The sequence below is a fragment of the Podarcis liolepis genome (assembly GCF_965112155.1).
Source record: "Podarcis liolepis genome assembly, chromosome: Z".
In the NCBI taxonomy this organism is placed as follows: Eukaryota; Metazoa; Chordata; class Lepidosauria; order Squamata; family Lacertidae; genus Podarcis; species Podarcis liolepis.
The window spans coordinates 34,750,101-34,771,653 of NC_139570.1; the positions used below are offsets into that span (position 1 = coordinate 34,750,101).

Here is a 21,553-nt window from a genome sequence, read left to right on the forward strand (position 1 = left end):
TAAAATAAAACCACAAAATAAAAATGTGATGCAAGCCAATAAACTGACAGCACAGGGGGAGGAGGGAAGAAAAAAAGCATGTTTGATTCTATTTCCAAAAACAGAAAGGGAAATGTTTTAAGTGGCTTCAGGACAGAGGGGGAGCCAGGTGGGCATCTCAAAGGAGTGTGATCCAAGATCCAGACTGCTACATAAATGGTCCTAAGTTTTGTGAGCACCTTTAAGTTGGCAGGACAACTGTTCGTGCATCCTGCAATGCTCACCAGGACAAACTTTTGTCATTGATCATGCTCCAGTGAAGAAACACAGGCTACGTGCGCACCATAAATTTGAAGTGTGTTTCATCCACATGGCTCCCCCTGTGAAAGAACCCTGGGAACTATCGTTTTCCCCTTACAGATACATACTGTTTTTATACATTCTTCTTCACTTAAGAAGAAGTTAACTTCACTTAACTTAAGTTAAACAAATTCTATGACTTCAAGCTGTAGAAGACCAAGGTTGCTATTCAACTAAGTATTACTCAGAGTAGACCTGTTAGAAGGATCACGTTCATTAACTGAAATAGGCCTACTCAAAGTAAGATCTAGTTCAATGGTACCCTTAGAACCCATTGCTGCCTGCCAATCTGCTACCAAGGGTCATGTTTAAGATGTTAATACTAACATTTAAGTGCCTATACAGCTTGCTTTATCCCTTATACACCTAGCAGATTGCTGAGTCTCTCCTACAAGTTCTAAAGATCTGAGAAGCCCACTCTGCAGTAACTCATAGTGTGACACTTTTCCACTTTCCAAAACCAAATGGAGGCATTTTTCTGTTCCCATGTGCTTTCCTAGCTGTATAAATGGGTCTTTCTTCGCCACAAGTACCCATTTGTTAGGGCTTTAGTCTTGTTTTAAAATGCATTTGCTGCTTTGGTGGTTTTAACTGTTTTATCTTATGCATAAATCGCGAGACAGTGGTTCAGAAGGCAATTAATAAATTGATGATAAAAGCAGTGATGATAACAAAACTCACCAAAGCCTCAGTCCCACTCAGGACCTCCAGGAACAGCTGCTGGACTTCAGAGTCAGTCAAGTGCATGATGTCGGCCTGAGAGGATCAAAGTCCATCATTAAAAATTTGTAACAGAATCATTCCCTGCCCCCATTTCTACTTTGTAAATAACAACATCAAAAAAGTTCCTTTATATGCAAGATGCATGTTTGTTGAGCAATCAGCAGCTGCAGTAACAGGGAACTATAAAATCTGAGACTACTAGAGCAGAATCTGTTGCAACTTCCTTCTTTCTCTCAAGTAATAGCTGTTGTGGTTTGTTTTTGGGGTTTTTTTGTGTTGTTGTTTTTTGACAAATCTGTTAACTGGCCCAACTAACTTATGTGGGATGCAATGTGATTCAATCCCACCTCCCAATCTATACTGTAACATTTTATGGACAGGCAAAGAGACAAAACCTCCTTACGTGGCTGGAAGAAACGATGAGCATCATCCGCCATGCGGAGATCAGCATCTGATACTCTGACATAGAGGTGCAGCCGCTGTCCTCCGTCTCTGCCATGTGGAACGCGAGGGACTGCACGTAGCCTGACCAGTAAGCAAAGCGCTTCTCTGTGGAAAACTTCTTCAGTGTGTCTTTCAGTGACTGGTCCAAAGAACCCCTATGGGCAAATGAGAAACTGAGAGCCGTGATTCTTGCTCTTGGTTACTCTTGGTTTTGCAGAAAAGTAGAAGTGTGTCTCTTCCTGCTAAAGCAGCTTTGACCTCAAATGCTTTGGACTACAATTCCCACCAGCCCCAACATCATAGAGCCAAGCTGGATGGGGCTGAAGGGAGGTGCAATCCAAAACAATTGGACAGCACCAGGCTGGAATAGGTCACCTTGATGAATTCACACCAAAGCTACAGCAGATGTATCAGATAATGAAAAACAAGGTATACAAAAATAAACATGTGGCATTCTACAGGAAGCTGTAAGTATGTGGTGGGGAACCTATGACCCATGGGTGAAACAGAGCTCACCAGACTGTTCCTTTGGTGGAGCAAGGATTTCTCCCAACTGCCCATCCTCTGATGGGTGGTCAGAGCAAGCCTTGTTCAAGGAGAGGAGCAGTTTCCATTCAATTTCTTTGCAAGCTGCCCTGCCTTGCTCCTTTCAACCTTGAATTTTGGAGGTGGAAAGGAGCAACACGGAGCAGCACAGGACTGGCAACACCACTTGGGAACACTTGGGAAAGTCAACTGTGCTGGCAGTAACATGCTCTACAACAGATTGTGCCGTCTATTGTGCAACATATGCTTATACAATTCTCTTGCACAACATTCTGCTGATGCAAAACGTTTTTCACCAGTAGAACTAGTATGCACTACTAAGTGATTTCAACTTAATGCTGCACTGGATACAACCCATAATTTCCTGTTACATCTGTACTGAGCTGGCAGAGGCAGGTCACCGGCTTTTAGGAAATGCTCTGAATGATACTTACTTAACTACATAGTAGATCTCCAGACAAATGATTTTCATGATCAAGGCACAGGTGTCCAAGATGCTGAGCTACAGAGAGGAAAAGGGAGTTATGTAGAATGTATGTATGCATGTTTTATGTATCCTATGTGTTTTATTACACATTTTATTATGCTGTTATTAACTTTGTTTGCTTGCTAAAATCTGTTTGCTTGTTCTCTTTTCTTCATTTCTATATTCTGTATTTGGTTGACCAATCAATTTTGATTTGTTTTGATTTGATTTGAGAACTATCAGGCTGGTGGCTCATACAGAAACAAAAGGATGGGGTGCGGATGTTGGAACTTGGAAATCTATCAAATTTTACTTTACTCTTTTAAAATGTATCTATCCTGCATATCTTACCTAGGGGGAATAGCAATTAAAGGCTGTAATACCCAAAATATGGTAGCAGGAGACATGCAGGTCCACAAACTAGTGCTACTTACTATGGAAGCAACTCACCTCAGACGTTTCGGAAGGCGGAGGAAGGGTTCCAAAGAGTGGGTTAGTTAAATTTTCCCAAAACTTTGGCCTACAAAAATTGCAGAAAAACAGACAAAATCAGGCATTGTTCACACTTTTTTGCCAACTTCAAAACATTCCTAAGGATAGAAGGATAAGTGTGTTTGTGTTGGTGATTAAAGTGCTCTACTTTGTGCCCGCTCCCAGACGGGTTGCAACATGAGACAAGAAAATTTATCACTTACTTGGTGCGGAGGACTAACATAGCACTATCCCGGCGGTCCTGCCAGAGGGCATGAAGGAAGGCAATGGCAGCTCGCTGGAGAAGCGGGGGACACCAGTACCGCTCCTGCTGTTTGGTGTCTATCAGCTCCAGAACTACGTGAAGGCAGCTCCACTCTCCTAAGTTGAATTCCTATACCAGAGAAAAACAAAATGCAAAAAGAGTGGCAGTGGGAAAGGAAAAAAACTTTTAAGGACATGCTTTAGTTCACAGAAGCTACAACAGCAGGGTGGCAGGAGTGTGGAGGTCTGTGTGGTAACCATACAATGTGGTCAGGTCACTGGGAGAGAGAAGAGAATGCTGAATTCTGCCCCTTCTGTGGCAGAGAGGAAACTTATAAGAATCTGATGGATCAGGCCTATGACCCCCCCCCCCAATGTGGCCCAACATCCTCTTCTCACAGTGGCCAACCAGATGGTCATTATGGGGAACCTGTAAGATCCTCCTGTGCTTTCCAACAACAGATATTAAGAAGCATAGCTGCCTCAGAATGTGGAGGCAGAGCATAGCCATCATGGCTAGTAGCAATTGACGGCCCTATCCTCCTCTATGAATTTGTCCAATCCAAAGCCATTTAGGTTGGTGACCATCACTGCCTTCTGCGGAAGCGAGCTCCATTGTTAACTGTGTGCTGAGTGAAGAACTCCGGCTTCAATGGAAGACTACACCTTCTAGTGTTACGAGAAAGGAAGGAAAACCTCTCTCTATCCACCTTCTCCGTCACATGTCTATAAGCTTACATAATGTCGCCTCTAAACTAAAAAGTCCCAAACACTGCAACCTTTCTCACCTTGTGCCTAAACCTAGACACGAACTAGTAGCCAGCGACTGTGCATGTTTTTGTAAAGGTTGTGTGGGTGGGTGTTCTATCGAGTGCTGAGTGAAACCAGATCTCCTTTGTGGAAAGCCTAGGATTGTGGCTGCTGCGGTGAGTGAAGAAAGATTATGTCAGCTGGCTTCAGGGCTGATGCTGACCTGCAACTTCTGATCTTTGAATTATCACAATACTCTTTACTATTGTGAGTTTGCACACTGAACTGTATGGAGGTTCTAATTTTTAATGCTCTGCTATTCTCTCGTGCTTCTTTGAACTCAATGCTGTGAATGGGAAAGCAGCATGCAAATATTAAAGCAGATCAAAATATGTGGGCTGAATCATTCAAGCAAAAGGGAGGTGGCTAAGGTGACGATTCTAGGTCACAAAAGTGAAAAATTATTGTGTGCTCTCTCTCACTCTCTCTCTCAGACACATGCACACAAACAGAGTCTACCTTTGATCCATCAGTCCCATCATTTACTTCCAGATTGAGGAACAGCTCAATGAGGCCAGGCTGCGTTTCCACAGCAACGGTGAGGAACTCGAGAATCATGACTTTGATGCGCATGTCCTCGATTTTGCTCTGCAGGCGAGTCAGGAAGGCATCACGGATGGCAGCAGCATCATTCCCAAGGCAGGCATAGACAGACATTGGAGCAACCTAAAATAAATGAAATAAAACTCTACTAAATAACCAAAGTAGTCAAAATCCAATCTAATTTTTTAAAAGTATTGCAATGCTTTTCAAAAATGCTTAGGCATTCACTATTCCTTAGCTAGCTCAAGAGAGATTGACTCTGGATGCTGTAACAGGATAGAGAGGAAGATGGTCTCAGATTTGCCAAACCTAATCCATTGAAGCTTTATAACATGTTACTAGCCACAACAGCTATGCTTGGCCACCACAGCCGGAGGCAGCAATGCTTCTGAATACCCATTGTTGGAAACCACAGGAGGGGAGAGTGTTGCTCTTGTGCTTGGTTCCTGCTTGAGGGCTTCCCATGGAGGCATCTAGTTGGCCACTGTGAGAGCAGGATGACAGATAAGAGGGGTTACTGGCTTGATTCAGTAGGACTCTTTCTGTGTATTATGCAGTGGTGACCCCTTCAGGACTTTTCAGAAATTCTGAGAAGTCCTGCTTACTGGTGGGCATAAGAACGGAAGAGCCTGGCTGCTAGATCAGGCCAACCAGATACCCCAATGAGAAGCTTGCAATCAGGACCTGATCACAACAGCAACACACTCCCTTCCTGTGGTTCCCAGCAACCAGAGCTCAGAAGCATTGCTGCCTCCAACAGTGGAGACAGAAAAGTTAGTGACTACTGATTTCCCCCAACCACACAGGAGGTCCTATTTTTAAGGATGGGGAAATGAAGTTGCTTTAAATGACCTTGTAAGAATTGCGACTAACAAATATAATGAATCATCTTCATGGGAAAACCACAAAAGCCCTTTAATGGGCAGAGAACAGTAAAAGACTTACTGTGGCAAGCCGCTTCAGAAGCTGGATGGCGAGGCGTGGCAAGGCAGGGTCGTGTTTGTGGTAGATATATTTGGCCAAGATAGCAATCAGGTTGTTCCTGTGGGCACCTGGCAAGAGCAGAGTTTTTTTAAAAAAACCACAAAGAAGATTCATGCATCTCTGAGGAAAATATTTCCTTACAAAGGAAGTGTAAGAAAAAAGCAGCTTCCTTCAACAACCCACATCCCTTTCTCAAAATGCAAATTTTGAAAACCACACACAGGTTGTAGGTACCTATTTCAATGGCACATATCAATTAATATGTTTAAATTAAGATGGATGTACTGATAGTCACTGGATTTTTTTTCCTTAAAAGGTGCTGTTTTTAAAACAAAAATGTGAAGAAGAATACAGTAGATTAGAAATTGTAATTGTTAAATGTTAAAAAGTCAAGGGCTATAACAATTGTTAATGTGAGCTGATGAGGTAGTTTTCTTTTTCTTTTCCCTTCCTCTCTCTCTCTGGTAAACATGTAATTAAAAGGAAACAAGAAAACTACACACAGGTTGTCTAGGCATAAAACTAGTGTGCCACATTCCTGGCTATAGAACATATAAAAGGAGGTACCTACCATGCTGTGTAAGGGAATGTTCCAGAGGAGACACCACATTGGACGGCGGCTTCAACCGGATAACGTTGTTGGTGACAGAGAATGCCAGTTTCACTGTCTGGATGAGCAGCTGGCCCTGGCCATGAGACTCATCACTGCATTGTCAGCGAGAATTGCATTAGAACCCATCATTTCCACAGCACTTTTTCAGAGCAATCTGATCACATTAGAGGCTAATGGCTAACCTCAAATCAATGTATGAAACTCAAGCACACCTCTGCATTGGGGCCACATAACCACCACCCTCCTTTTAGGGTTGTAAGATCACAGTGCAAGCAGACACACATAACTGGCACAGTTCCCATCGGGGCCTTTGTTCAAGACCTACACCACCCCATGCATCCTTGGGTTCCTGGTGCCTAACTAAGGTGGTAGAGTCTGCTAGATCTACTATGTAGATCTACTAGATCTACATCTGCTATGGCCTATCTAGCTCAGCACTCTGTTCACACAGAATGCCTCTTTGGAAACCATGAGCAGGATCCAAGGGCAACAGCAACTTTTTTCACTTGTGATTTCCACCAACCAGTATTCAGACGCAAACAACCTCTGACAGGGGAGAAAGAGAACAAAAGAGGAGTCCTGCTGGATCAGGCCAGTGGCCAATTTACTGCAGCATTCTGTTCTCAGAGTGGCCACCCAGAGGTCTGAATTGGAAGCTTGCAAGCAGAACCTGAGCACAACAGCAACACACTCCCCACTTGTGATTCCTAGCAATTGGTATACCCTGCCTCCAACAGGGTACCTATTCACCTAGGATTTTGGTGGTTTATTTACTGTACTGTTTTTAACTTCTACTTCACCATGATTACTTCCGTTGGCTTACTAGCTGCTGGAATTATTGAACCACTGCATTTTTTACGTATTGTTTTATTTGCTACAACGCAACATGTCAATATTTTATCTACTATTCCTTACACATGTCAGTATTTTATCTGCTATTCCTTACAAAAGAATGCCCCTGGGGAGCTGAGAGGGGGGCAGGCGACAAAGTACTCACCTGCTAGACTGTGTGGCCATCACCATATCAATGGTGTCCACACCAATGCCCATGATGTTTATGACGGCCTGTCCTGCTTCTGTGTTGGCCAGGCTGAAGATGCAGAGGGACTGCAGGCTAGGGGCCCCGCTGGAAAAAGGCAAGAACACGGAGCTCAACTCAATGTGAAAGTCCTCGCAATTAACCCCCAGCACAACCAGCGCTATAAAAAAAAAAGTGAACAGAGAGCTGACGTCTCCACAGCCATGAGTACTAGCAGTTCAACTCTTACGCAGGGTTGTTGTGTCCTGGTCTCCTTTGGGAGGAAGGGTGGGGGTATAAATTTAAAAACTCGTCCCATTCTGAGGGATAGGGCAGTAGCTCAGTGGTAGAGCATCCACTTGGCATGCAAAAGCTCCCAGGTTCAATCCCTGGTATCTCCAGGTAGGCCTGGAGAGCTACTGCAGGTCAATGTAGACAGTACTGAATTAGATGAACCAACTCAGTACAAGGTACTTTCCTATGTTTCATTTGTTCCGCTTTCATTGTAAGTTTAGATAGATTTATTATAAAAATGATGTAAGGAGCAACAACAACAACTCCCATTCTGAAAATGAAATGTGCATGGGGCTGTGAATTATTATTATTATTATTATTATTATTATTATTATTATTATTATTATTAGAAGGGTAGGGGAAACAAAATCTGTAGGGGAAAACACATGCTTTACATACAGAAGGTCCCAGCCAACAGCCAACATGGAGCCCTCCAGATGTTAAGGTAAAGGTAAAGGGACCCCTGACCATTAGGTCCAGTTGCGAACGACTCTGGGGTTGCGGCGCTCATCTCGCTTTATTGGCCGAGGGAGCCGGCGTTTGGCCGCAGACAGCTTCTGGGTCATGTGGCCAGCATGACTAAGTCACTTCTGGTGAACCAGAGCAGCGCATGGAAACACTGTTTACCTTCCCACCAGAGCGGTACCTATTTATCTACTTGCACTTTGACGTGCTTCCGAACTGCTAGGTTGGCAGGAGCAGGGACCGAGAAACAGGAGCTCACCCCATCGCGGGGATGCGAACCACTGACCTTCTGATCAGCAAGTCCTAGGCTCCGTGGTTTAACCCACAGCGCCACCCACGTCCAGATGTTGCTGGACTACAAATATACCACCATCCCTGATCACTGGCCATGCTGGCTGGGGCTGATGGGAGCTGGAGCCTAAGAACAGCTGGAGAACACCACGCTGGCTTCTCTGGAGTTAGCAAATGATGGGAAAGACCCCTCTCTCCACCAGAGATGCTGGAAGGTTGCTGCCAGTCAGAGTAGACAGCACTGAGCTAGAAGGAACAAGTAGTCTGACCTGACAGAAAGGAAGCTTCCTATGACAAAAAAAAATCATAGGAACAAAACACACACACAAAATGCAGAGTTGGAAGGGACCCCAAGGGTCATCTCAACTAAAGCATCCATGGCAGATGGCCACATAACCCCTGTTTAAAAACCTTAAATTTACCTGCTCTGAGTTTCCATCTCCGGGGATAGATTGAGGATAGCATGAATCAGCTGCAGGATAAGGCAACCTGAAAAACCAAGAGGGAGAGGGAAACCATTGTCAGGACAGGGGTGGGGAGTGGACTTAAGCTGCCAGTTCTGCCCCACCTCTCTTCTCTGTCCAAAACAACCTGCATGCCAGATTGTGCGTCAGTTGGCTGTGCTTAAAATGGTCCCCACCTGTATCCCAACACCAACCCTTCACATTTTTTGTTATTGTAAGGTCCAAGGTAACTTGTTCTGAATGGCTGTTATACTTGTTGGCTCTATGTCTTTCTGTTTCTCTTTATAAAAATGAAAATCCTTTGTATGCTGTGCTTTAAGATGGCAAGATTGAGGGCAGGTACTGTCTTGTTTCAATGAATTATAATCCACTTCTGGGAGCCGTTTTGGATGAAAAGCAGGTCACAAATGCTATAAGTTTGGGGTGGGGGTGGGGGAATACCCCAAATCCTTAGCTCCATCCACCCACAGAAGTCGTGCTTACCAATTCTCTCTCTCACTCCATGGGAGTTGTAGCGCCATTTGTGGTAGTTGGGGAGCATCTCCTTCAGGACGAACACGATGCACGGCACAAGACCTTGGCTTTGGGTGTTGCCAAGCTGCCCCTAAGGAAAAGCAGTCAAGAAACCCAACACCAAAATCAAAGGAACGAAGAGACCACAAGCTTTCTTTGTTATTACTCTATTCCAAACCCTGTTTCTGTATTTCTGAAGTTACTGCAACAATCTGTGCAACTGTGTCTTTTATTTTAGCAATATATATATATTCTCCTTTTTAGATAAGATGCTTTGGATGCTTTGTAGAAAAACAGGATAAATGTAAAGAATCTCAAGTCAATCAGGAAATCCCCCCAAAATAAAAAAGCAGATAAGCCTAAACATTCCTTGCTGATTTTTTATTTATTCAAAAGCATTCAGAAACAGCTTGCAATTATTTTTTTTACAAATTTTTACATTATACAATATAAAATAAAATAAAACAAGAACAACCATAAACCAATAAAACACCAGTCTAAAACACTAATAAATGTTCCCCACTGCATGATGCAGGAAGTATTCCTTCTCCCCTAAAGCACTTACCCGTATGAGTGTCATGACTAAATTCAGGAAGGAGGTCGTCACACCATATTCGCCCTGCGGCTGCTCAATACTCATCAACAGACTGCCATAGCCTCCAGCATTCATTCCTTCTGCACTGTGAGAGAAGAGGACAAACAAGCAACAGGGAAAGAAAGTGAGGGAAGTGTGAGACTGTGCACTCCAATCCGTAACTGAGGAAACTGGAAGAGTGTGCAATTGTCGACGACACACAAGAATATAGGAAGCTGCCTTATACCAAGATGGAGAGGATACTCTTGGTGGCAAAGCACTTTCCTTTGTATGGTGAAGGGTAAAAGTGGGCAAAACTTTCTAAAACCCTGAAGGGTCACTGCCAGTCAGGAACATAGGAAACTGCACTCGACAGAATCAGACCGCTGATCCATCTAGGTCAGCATTATCAACACTGACTGGCAGCAGCTCTCTTGAGGTTTCAGTCAGGGTCTCTTCCCCAGCCTTACCTGGCAATGTCAGGGATCCAATTAGGGAGCAGAAAGAAAGTAACATATATTTCAATGACTTAAATGTTTATTACTAAACATTCAAACATTGTCAAACCAGAAATCATATTTGGTAATAAACCACATTACCAACCACAGTCAATAAAATTATGCCGCTTGGCCATATCTGTTTTCATTGGACTAGATGACCCATGACCCTTGAGTCCCTTCCATTTCTAAGATTCTATGATTCTACTACTATTTCACTGGATTTATGTTGTGTTTTTGTTATAATGCTATATGCTTATTGTTATAATGCTACAATTTATTATGCTGTACATTTGCTTAGAAAACGTTTAAAAATAAATGGTTTGTAAGTGTTTAAGTAACAATAAACACAATGGCCATCCAGGGTTTTGTACAATGAAGTCAGTGGATTCATTGTTCCATGGATGTCAGTCAAATTATCTGAAGAAGTGTGCATGCACACGAAAGCTCATACCAAGAACTAACTTAGTTGGTCTTTAAGGTGCTACTGGAAGGAATTTTTTTATTTTGACTATGGCAGACCAACACGGCTACCTATCTGTAGTCAAATTACCTGATCATGTGGCTCATACTAGAGACCGGATTGGCAACGAATGGTAAAAAGCCTGTGTGATGAAGATCCATCCAAACCTGAAAAGGGAGAGCAAAAAGTATATTTATCTGTTCATTACATCTGATCATTACACCTGTTGGAGACAACTCCAATAGAAGCAAAGCCAGAGAGGGCCCCTTTACCTTTGCAGGCATCCGAGAGGCTAGGACGGTCAAACAGTTGACGCAAGAAGCAATAACGTCAACCGGGGGAGAAATAACAGTAGTCAGCCTGGAAGAGAGGCAAAAATAAATACACAGAGCTTTTCCAAAACACTCAAAAGGATGATACCATCTCGTGGTTCCGGCACCGGCTTAAGTACTTGGGAGTTTTAGAAAAAGGATTTGATGAAAGTGGATCAAAGTTGAATTAGAGATATTAAGTAATGATTCTAAAATTTTGTCTAAAATGCATAAATTGCTGCTTGAATGGCATTTGAAGGATGAGGAGGTTAAGTTGGTTATGATTCACTGGGCCAAAGATTTTGGGTATAATATACAGCTGAGTGATTGGGTAAAATTATGGAAAGGTTTAAAATTTACTGCATGCAATGCCCTAAAAGAAAATGTGATGAAAATGATGTATAGATGATATATTACACCTGTCAAGTTAGTGAAAATGTATAAAGTCAGTAATAAATGTTGGAAATGTAAAGAAAAAGAGGGAACATTTTATCACATGTGGTGGGAATGTAAAAAGGTGAAATTCTTCTGGGAGATGATATATAATGAGATGGAAAAAATGTTGAAATATACATTTATAAAGAAACCAGAAGCATTTTTACTAGGCATTGTTGGGAGTGATATAAATAGAAAGGATTTTAAGCTCTTTTTATATGCAATAACAACAGCAAGAATATTACTGGCCCAAAAATGGAAGCAAGAAGAATTACCAACGATTGAAGAATGGAGGATGAAGTTAATGGACTATACAGAACTAGATAAACTAACAGGAAGGATTCGAAACCGGCGGGACTAGAAATTCATGGAAGACTGGAGTAAATTTACGGACTATTTGAAAAGTATTTCTGAAGATCAGACGACGTTCGTAGGTTTGCAAGAAGTTTTGTGAGGAGTATTATTGGAAGTACTGCAAAAATGGAGAAGGGAAAGGATGATTTGTTAAGAGGTGTAAAGGCAATATAAAGTTAAGAAATGCATAAGAAGTGGTTAAAACGGTGGATCATCAGAGGTGCTGATGGAAGACTAAAAAGATTGTATAAGTGATAAGTTTTGTGGTACATTTTATAATTTATATGTTAAAATCAATAAAAAATATTTTTTAAAAAAATAAGTACTTGGGAATTTTATCTCCATTTCTCTTGGAGAGGCTTAAGCAGAATGACCACACAGGCTGCCATTACCTTTGTAACAGCATGTAGATCCGTGAAGTAATGGGCAGGAGACAATCGGCGATTGACACATCAGTGCTGATGACTTTGTGAACCAGATCAATGATCGGCTTAACCCTCTGGCAGTGCTGAATGACATCTGGGAAAGAAGGAATGCATTTAGTGTGAAACACCCAGGCAAGGTAAAAGCAAGGAACATTAAGAAGCAGGGGCTACTAGTGAGCTGATAGGTTTTTGTTTTACTCATCATAGGCACACAGGAAGGTGCCTTATACTGTGTGAGTCCAGTGTCCATCTACCTTACTATTGTTTACACTGACTGGCAGCAGTGGCTCTCAGTGGTGGTTTCAGGCACGCCTACATGGAGACATCAGGGATTGAACTTAGGACCTTCTCCATGCAAATGTCACCGAGCTCTGGTCCTCATAGTTCTGAATAAAGGACTGAATTACGCAGGAGCATAGGAAGCTGCCTTCTACTGAGTCAGACCATTGGGTTCTATTTTGCTTAGTACTGTAGACACTAACTGGCAGCAATGCTGCGTTCCAGGGTTTCAGGCAGGGAGTGTCTCCAGTCACTACCTGCTCCAGTCCTACCTGGAGATGCCATTGGGGATTGAGCCTCGGACCTTCTGAATGCAAGGTTGCTGCTCTGTCACTGAGTTGGCAATACACCTCACAACATATTTTACAGAGTCCCCACCCTGCTTTCCCAAATTTCTGGGAGAGACTCACCTGCAGTCGACACTACATGCAACAGCATCTCAATCTCGCAAGTGAACAGCGTCCAGCTGCTGTAGGAGTACTCCCATCGTACCAAATAGGCCTGGTCATCCAGCATCACCTGGCCCACTGTTCCCTGAGGTATCCGTAGGTTTGTCTGGCCCAGCCCTAAAAAGCGGGGAAAGGGAGGAAAACAAAGTCAAAACCTTTGGGCAAGTTGAAATTTCTTAAACTGCGGACATTTGTATTTAGGAAAAAAACAAATAACATTCCAGAATTACGTATTTCATAAGATTCATACACAGCTTGATTGTATAAAAAAGCTCTAAAAGCAAAAGATAAAAAGTTATCAATAAGAAGAATCAACAACAATCATAGAATTGGATAGAGTTGGAGGGGACCTTCAGGGTCATTTAGTCCAACCGCCTGAAATGCAGGAATCTCAACTAAAGCATCCATGATAAGACGGCCATCCAGACTCTGCTTAAAAACTTTACCTGCTGTGAGGATCAATCTCAGGGCACATATATAGGATAGCATGAATCAGCTGCAGAATAAGACAACCAATCCACTCTCTCACTTCATAAAGTTAAACTAGCAATAGGTTAACAATAGATTAATACTTGCATTGCATTGACTTTCTAGATATCTGGTCAGGCTTGTCTAAAAAAAGGGGGGGGGGGTTAGCAGGTGCCAAAAAGAACAAAGAGTGAAGGCACCTGCCTGGTTAATAAATTTTATTATCTTGTGGCATTACATAAGAACAAAATACGACAAAACCAAGCCAGATACAAGGAAAAATATCACAGGATCATTTGGTTTCACCCAAGCTAAGTGTGGGACGTGGGTGGCACTGTGGGTTGAACCACAGAGCCTAGGACTTTCCTATCAGAAGGTCGGCGGTTCGAATCCCTGCGACGGGGTGAACTCCCATTGCTCGGTCCCTGCTCCTGCCAACCTAGTAGTTCGAAAGCACATCAAAGTGCAAGTAGATAAATAGGTACCACTCCGGCGGGAAGGTAAACAGCGTTTCCGTGCGCTGCTCTGGTGAGCGCCACAACTCTAATTGTCAGGGGTCCCCTTACCTTTAAGCTAAGTACAAGTAGTATATACAGAACAACTAACAAACCAACATTTAACTTTCACATTCTTTTGATAGGTGTAAAATAGAAATTACCATACAGTCACCAAACTTATGTGCCAAGGGAATGATGATGGTGATAATACTTATTATGTCCCACCACCACCAACTCAATCAAAACACAATCATCAGAAAATGTCACAGAAGCTTCTTGTTATTGGCTCTATTATTAAGGAAGCAAAGTTTTGACACACTGATACCATCATCTCTCACACCTATCATTCATATTCCATCCTCTACCTCAAGCTCACCAGGCCACCCACTCCTGTTCCTGCTTCCCACCCGCCTTGAAGGTTTTCAGCTTCCTGGAACATGCACCTGAACTCTGATGCTGCCTTTGGTTTGTCTAGACAGAAGATGGAGAGGTGTGTCCATGACTCTGTAGAAACTAGCCTACTGGTAAGATGCACATTTGCTGCTCTGCCAACTTCTGCCTTTGCCCCACCACCACTGGCATGTGGTTCCTGGAAAAGAATGTGGTCCTCAGCCTGAAAAATATTCCCCACTCCTGCCCTGCCTGTTTATTGTCCCATTACTCTCCTAAAGTTTTCACTTTTTTGGCCACACATATGCCTCTCCATTGTTTTGGATCTTTGCAGTATCATTTGGCTATCATGGAAATCTTTTGGGCTATTAGATAGTGTTACAGTTCCAAGCTGGCAATTATGGCCCAGAAGGTGGCCCTGGGCATTTGATGCTGGCTGCCCCAGCAGAACATAAAACTGTAGGATCCCAAATGGTCCCAACTTCTGCTTCCCATGCTGCTTGGCAGGTACTGGGAGACAAGAGTTCAAATCCCCTTGCTGAGCCATGAAGCTCACTGGGTGACCTTGAGCCAATCATTGCCTCTCAGCCTAACCTAACTCACAGGGCTGTTGTGAAGATAAAAGTGAGTGGGGAGAACTACGTACACCACCTTGAGCTCCTTGGAAGAAAGGTGGGATATGAGTGTAATAAGAATAAGAATAATTAGAGAGGACAAACAAGGAGTTGGGACGACCTGGGGCAAAGAGCCCTGCCTTCTTTCTTACCAAGGGGATACAGCAGCTTCGGCGCCTGCCTTCGCCACAGGGTACCGTCTTCATGAGAAACTACATCGGGAGGCTTGTGCTTGTAGACCTCTATGTAGAAGGACATCTTATCCAAGAAGCTATAGACCTTTAAGCAGAGAGGTGGGGGGACAAAGGCAGAGACTCCTTCATTGTGGCAAGGAGTTGGAAGTCTGATATCTTTCACATAACCACCCCACTCTTTTATCCAAGGTAGTGTGCATGCTCCATCTTATTTTTATCGCCACAACTACCTTTTGAAAGATTGACTTTAAAAGCCCAAGCTCCACCCTGTGATTGAATACATATTTTTAAACCAGTCTCGCCAGTATAATTTCCACATTCTAGCAACTGCACTGGTTCCAGAGAGTGGTAATTAAAAGCACTCTAGGATTTATTAGCCTCCAAATGTACCTTTTTTGCTGTAGATTTATCAGACACAAGGGCTGTGAGTAACTGCAGAAGAGGAGAGAGGAGGTGGGGGAACATCCCGCAGACACTGTCCAAAATAATGCCCAGACCTGCACTTGGCTCCTGGTGTGAGAAAGACATGAACAGAATGTTCATTACAAACTGGTGCTAATCAAAGGCATTTTCTTGAGCTGCTAACATCAGATCAGCTTGGGCATTGGGAGTTCCTAACTTTAGAGCACTAGCGTGCTCCACATCCTGGCCACTGGAAGTTTAGAGGTAGACAAGTTTGGAGATGGTGCATGAGCAATAGAAGGTTGAGATAGAAGTTTGTAACACAGTATGTAATAAAAATGAAAGTGTGTTGCCATGTGGCAGTTTCCCTGGCCACAGTGCAAACTACAGTGTGACAAAAGGCAGTGGATGGGCAGCCCAGGCCATCAAAGGAGGTAAAGACCAAACAGACTGCAGCAGCAGATCCCCAGCTCTGCTAGTTTCTCTGTCTGCCAGCCTCAGAGTCCACATGGATGCAGAGCCCAAAGCTGGCCAGCACTGCAAGTGGCCACTTTCCTACTCCCCAGTCAGTCTTGGAATCCACTGCTGCTAATCAGAATGAAGTAAAGAACACAATCTGCCCATCACAACTATAATAGTGCCCCATCACCAAGTTTTCTGAAGGCCACAATGCAAAGAAGAGCAACACAAGAAGTCTATTGCTCAAAACAGCAAGCAGAGGTCCAAAGCCCAAAAGATGATTTCCCCATAAAGGCTTTGGTCAAAGGAATACAATGTAAGGAAATGCAGGCCAAATGCAGCTAACTTACTGTTTTCCAGAACAGTGGAGGAATGCTGGAAGAAGCCAGAACTTCACACGCTGTATCTATTATGTCCTTTAGAAAGGAGAGAGAAAACCACCCACCACATTACACATCACTCGTTTCTGGTTCTTCCACCGTAAACCTCAAGAATTAAACCAGGTTCAAGACTGTTTAAACCAGACTTCACCCACCCAATGTTGGAACCACCGACTCCCGTCTTAAGCCTTTGGCCTCCTACCTGCTGATTGCCCAATGTGTGCAACTCCAAGGAGGTCAGCACAAAGGAGAGCAGGCCATAAATGCACATGCAGGCTGTGCTGGCGATGCACTGCAGAGCAAAGAGAGTGGGAGGAAAGGATATGGAGTGAACAAAGACTCGTTCAGAAACTATAGAAGTTGAGCACAGAATTTAATGAGACATCTATTATGATCACACAACCCAAAGTAACAAGCCCAAACTCTGCAAATGTAAAAATGAATACACTTATTTATTTAGTGATTTACCGTATTTTTTGCACCATAACACTCACTTTTTTCCTCCTAAAAAGTAAGGGGAAATGTCTGTGCGTGTTATGGAGGGAATGCCTACGGGTGGCATGCCTACGGATTTTCCTCCTCTAAAAACTACGTGCGTGTTATGGTCGAGTGCGTGTTATTGAGCGAAAAATACAGTAATTTATTAGTTGCTTTTTTGCCACAGCAACTAAAAAAATTTAAAACACATACATTAAAACTGGGGGGAGGTGTAGAGAACAACATTAGTACATCACACCCATGTTTTAAAAAGCCATAGTTAAAAGCAAAAGGCCTGGTTGAAAAGGAATGTTGTTGCCTGGCACAACAAAGGTCATCTAGTATAACCCCCTGCAATGCAGGAATCTCAACTACAGCATCCAACCATCCAACCTCTGCTTAAAAACCTTCAATGAGGGAGAGTCCACACACTCCTGAGGGAGTTCGTTCCACTGTCAGACAGCTCTTATTGTCAGGAAGTTCTTCCTTAAATTAGGTGGAATCTCCTTTCTTGTAACTTGAATCCATTGGTTGGAATCCTACCCTCTAGAGCACGAGAAAAGAAGCTTGCTCCATCCTCCATGTGATAGCCCTTCAAATATTTGAAGATGGCTATCATTTCTCCTCTCAGTCTCTTCTTTTCCAGGCTAAAAATACCAGCTCCCTCCACCGCTCCTTATAAGGCTTGATTTCCAACCCTTAATCATCTTGGTTGCCCTTCTATGCACAAGTTCCAACTTGTCACCTGCTTGACAGCTGGCATAGTTATGCGGAAAGTGTCTCAGGGGTCAAACTGGACCCTTGGGTGGGCCAAGATTGGCCCGCAGAGGCTGGAGGTTCCACCCACCTCTGCTCAAGAGCCTTCCATGAGATTGCACAAGACATGAGACTCACATTTCCCTCGCTGCTTATTGACCGGAGAAGCTTGGTGAGGTACTGAAATACATTCAGCTGAATAGCTGTGCTGCCCATCCTTCTGATCGCGCTAGGAGACTCTTCAGGGCTCAACATGTGGCGCAGCAAAGCCCAGGCCAAGAGAACTGGGGCATGATGTGTGACATCCCCAAGAGTTAACAGCAAGCAGTCCACCTCCTACTCGGAACAAGAGAATCAAGCTCTTACTCAGGGAATCTTGGACAAAGAAGCATTCTTTTTTTTTTAATTACATTTATATCTTATCTTTCCTTCAAGGAGCACAAGGTGGTGTACATAGATATCCTTTTCCCCATTTTATCCTCCTGTGAGATGGGTTAGGCTGAGAGAAAGTGACTGGCCCAAGATGACCTTCATAGCCAAGTGGAGACTCTGGTCTCCCAGGTCCTAGTCCAATACCCTAACTACTACACCCCACTGGCTTTCCTGACTATTCTTTTGTACGTTTCACCACTGAACACGCAGGACTTGCAATGGGCTTACTTGGCGGATCTGCCCAGTGCCAGAGAATTTATGCTCCTCTTTCCTGTCATCCAACACACGCTCATGCAGAGAGTCGATTTCCATGCCTTCCACTAGAATCAGAGCACTGAAGTACCTGGAAGATAGGGAGTAAGGTGGCAAGAAAAAGATATAGATGAGGGACAGGGTGGGTCAAGGAAGTTAGAACTGGAATAAGAAATATTCAGGATATCATGTGCAATTATTTCTTTATTTTTCCAAACATATTTTTTCTTTGAGAGATGTGATATAAAAAAGAAAAAAATCAGAGCAGCTTTGATGGCTGGTGAGCAAAAACAGACAGCAAAGTCATTAACTGCAAAATGAAGGAATGTCTCTCTTCCAGTTTCTGTAATGCTCACAAGCAAACTGTAATGTGGCACTGTAATGCCAAGAGGAAAGTGGGCCCTTTTGCCCACAATAGTTTAAAAAAGACATGTAAAACCACAGAGTATTATATGCTTTGCCTGCAGGATCTCCCTACATGTTCTCAACACATCTACCCAGATGTGGCAAAATAGATGCATGGATTTTTTCACATACATCTGTGTACTACCCCACCACCGTAATACACCTTTGGGCATAAAACAATGTCGTGGGAGAAGCAGGCTGTGAAGACATTAAGAAAAAGGGAGAGAGGAGTGCGAGGGAGGCAGGCCCAGACAACATCAGGGTCGGCTCTAGTTGGACTGCCCCCACCCAAAAAAAACTTTACATAATATATCATTTGTCTTAGTGCTTTAAAACTGTAAACGGCTTGGGTACCCTGGCAGAAAGGCAATATGAATAATGCAATGAATAAATAAGAATAGAAGGGCATGCTGAATCAGGCCACGAGCCCCATCTAGTCCAGGATCCTGTTCTCGCAGGAGCCAACCTGTAGGGAAGCCAGAAGCAGGATCTGAGCACAAGGGCACCCTTCCCTCCTGTGGCTTCCAGCAACTGATATTCAGAAGCACTGCTGCATCCAACTGCAAGCATAGCCATCGTGACTAGCAGCCACTGATATCCCCCTCCTCTACGAATTTGTCCAATTCCCTTTTTAAAGCCAGGTTGGTGGCCATTACTGCCTCCTGCGGAAGCAAGTTCCATAGTTAAACAACGTGTTGTGTGAGGAAGGATTTTCTTTTGCCTACCCTAAATCCTCCAACAATTTGGAACATGCTTGGGGCTGCAACAGCCTTTTTGAGATGCCCCCCTGCTCACCCGATGCGCTCGACGAGATGATCCATGCTCTCATCCACCAGGTGCCTGTTGGTCTGCCGGGAGCCAAACCCCTGATCTTTGAACATTTTGGTGAAAGTCAGCAGCTCTTCTGCTGCCATCTCGAAGTAGGCATAGTAGAGGAAAATGACTTCCAGCAGCATTGACTGCTCCCGGAGGCACTGCATGAACCAGCGAGACACCTGCCGCTCGGTCTGAATAAGGAGGATCCGAATTACAATTACATGCAAACATGATGTGGGGGTTAGGGCGGGGAGAGAGAAAAAAAATAGCTTTTAAGCAACTCAATCCCATGTGGATTTTGGTCATCAGCATCATCATTTTATTTGTATGCTGCCTTTCCAAAGTTAAAACAATGCTCAAGGCGGCTTACAATATGAAAAGATTTACATAATTACCAACATAACAAAAGTTATAAACAATAAATAAAACACATCAAAAGGTACACAACCAAATGGAAAACATTTCCACATAAATCATAAAATCCCAAACTAATAATACAACATTAATATCAATAACAATTTAAAATGACATAAATAAAAAATAAAAGCTGGGGCTAATTTATTCCTTTATTTCTGAAAATGTATATACTGCTTGGTTCTAAAAGCAAAAACAACCCTTTAAAATGATTTACAAAATGAATGAAATAATGAAATTACCAGCAAAAAAAGTTATAAACCACTATTTTAAAACATTCGAATAATGAAAGTCAGAAATACAAAAAGCTGGAAGGAACAAAATACCATTAGGCTTCCGTGGGTCTCCCATGTGGGTGCTTCGGATTGGTACAGCTCCTCAAACTGCTTCCGGTAATTAGGAACCAGCTCCTTATCCAGTTTTTCCACACAATGAGAATACTGGGCCTTTTATAAAGCAAAATAATTTGATTAAGAGCACCACCAGGGACAGATTTATTTTAATGTTTCTATTGTGCGGAGAACCAGGAAATAAAAGCCCAATACCCACCATGTAAGGGTGTCTCTCATCCTGGAAATACGTGAGAAGCTGGAGGACACAGCGCAGGATACAGATCCGCTCTTCATAGTAGTAGTCAGCAAGCTGTGGAAATATATGTCACCACTCGTTAACACTAGTAGCTGCATTTTGATTTTAGATTACCTCCCCTACATCCTTCTATTAATTTTCTACTAAATACAATGGTACCTTGGGTTACAGACACTTCAGGTTACAGACACTTCAGGTTACAAAATCCACTAACCCGGAAGTAGTACCTCGGATTAAGAACTTTACCTCAGGATGAGAACAGAAATCGTGCAGTGGCAGCGGGAGGCCCCATTAGCTAAAGTGGTACCTCAGGTTAAGAACAGTTTCAGGTTAAGAACGGACCTATGGAATGAATTAAGTTCGTAACCAGAGGTACCACTGTAGTCAATTCTTTCCCTTAACCCCAAGTGTTCTGGGTTATAAAACAGGACTAGGGAACCTGTGGCTTTCCAGATGTTGTTGGACTCTAGTTCCCATCATCCCTGACTGTATGGCCAACCTGCTTGGATCTGATGGGAGTTGTTGTCGCTAAAATATTCCCCAACCTTTCTATTAAAGGTCCTAGAATGTCATCAATTTCTTCAACTCACTCTACTTAAAGGGACCTTCCACTGAAAATCTTAAGGTCTTTCTTCTGATCTTGTCCCTGTGTGGCATTTTAAAATACACGCACACACGCGCGCGCGCGCGCGCGCGCGCGCACACACACACACACACACACACACACAGCATGTTTAGCCATTAAAACATTTACTTAGTGCTGGCGGGGAGATATACCTTTTTTGGAGGCTCCCTTATTTTAACACCTGTTTTGAAGCGAAAGGGCTTTATGACTGCTCCAAGGACAATTACAGTAGTACCTCTGGATGTGAACGGGATCCGTTCCGGAGCCCCGTTCACATCCAGAAGCAAACGCAACCCGTGTCTGCGCGGGTCGCTATTCGCTGCTTCTGCACATGACGTCATTTTTACCA

At 43.3% G+C, this 21,553-nt stretch overlaps 1 protein-coding gene across 9 annotated transcripts in view; it reads right to left on the minus strand.

Annotated features, from left to right (window-relative positions):
- NUP188 (nucleoporin 188) overlaps positions 1 to 21,553 on the minus strand; it is a gene marked incomplete at its 5' end in the record, with an annotated part of 55,750 nt that overhangs the window by 16,896 nt on the left and 17,301 nt on the right. For 6 of the 9 annotated variants that reach the window (XM_083484939.1, XM_083484936.1, XM_083484938.1 and 3 more), the window contains 25 exons: positions 1,021 to 1,095; positions 1,466 to 1,679; positions 2,487 to 2,554; positions 2,969 to 3,038; positions 3,214 to 3,383; positions 4,523 to 4,729; positions 5,552 to 5,658; positions 6,162 to 6,295; positions 7,201 to 7,329; positions 8,694 to 8,760; positions 9,219 to 9,339; positions 9,814 to 9,928; positions 10,873 to 10,949; positions 11,055 to 11,142; positions 12,275 to 12,401; positions 12,997 to 13,152; positions 15,157 to 15,283; positions 15,589 to 15,708; positions 16,410 to 16,475; positions 16,642 to 16,731; positions 17,811 to 18,008; positions 18,333 to 18,447; positions 19,557 to 19,768; positions 20,318 to 20,437; positions 20,541 to 20,633. In XM_083484939.1, coding sequence (XP_083341065.1) covers positions 1,021 to 1,095; positions 1,466 to 1,679; positions 2,487 to 2,554; positions 2,969 to 3,038; positions 3,214 to 3,383; positions 4,523 to 4,729; positions 5,552 to 5,658; positions 6,162 to 6,295; positions 7,201 to 7,329; positions 8,694 to 8,760; positions 9,219 to 9,339; positions 9,814 to 9,928; positions 10,873 to 10,949; positions 11,055 to 11,142; positions 12,275 to 12,401; positions 12,997 to 13,152; positions 15,157 to 15,283; positions 15,589 to 15,708; positions 16,410 to 16,475; positions 16,642 to 16,731; positions 17,811 to 18,008; positions 18,333 to 18,447; positions 19,557 to 19,768; positions 20,318 to 20,437; positions 20,541 to 20,633 — 3,066 coding nt within the window. The remainder of the gene's footprint in view (positions 1 to 1,020; positions 1,096 to 1,465; positions 1,680 to 2,486; positions 2,555 to 2,968; positions 3,039 to 3,213; positions 3,384 to 4,522; positions 4,730 to 5,551; positions 5,659 to 6,161; positions 6,296 to 7,200; positions 7,330 to 8,693; positions 8,761 to 9,218; positions 9,340 to 9,813; positions 9,929 to 10,872; positions 10,950 to 11,054; positions 11,143 to 12,274; positions 12,402 to 12,996; positions 13,153 to 15,156; positions 15,284 to 15,588; positions 15,709 to 16,409; positions 16,476 to 16,641; positions 16,732 to 17,810; positions 18,009 to 18,332; positions 18,448 to 19,556; positions 19,769 to 20,317; positions 20,438 to 20,540; positions 20,634 to 21,553) is intronic. The other 3 variants (XM_083484937.1, XM_083484944.1, XM_083484942.1) reach the window with 1 other exon arrangement.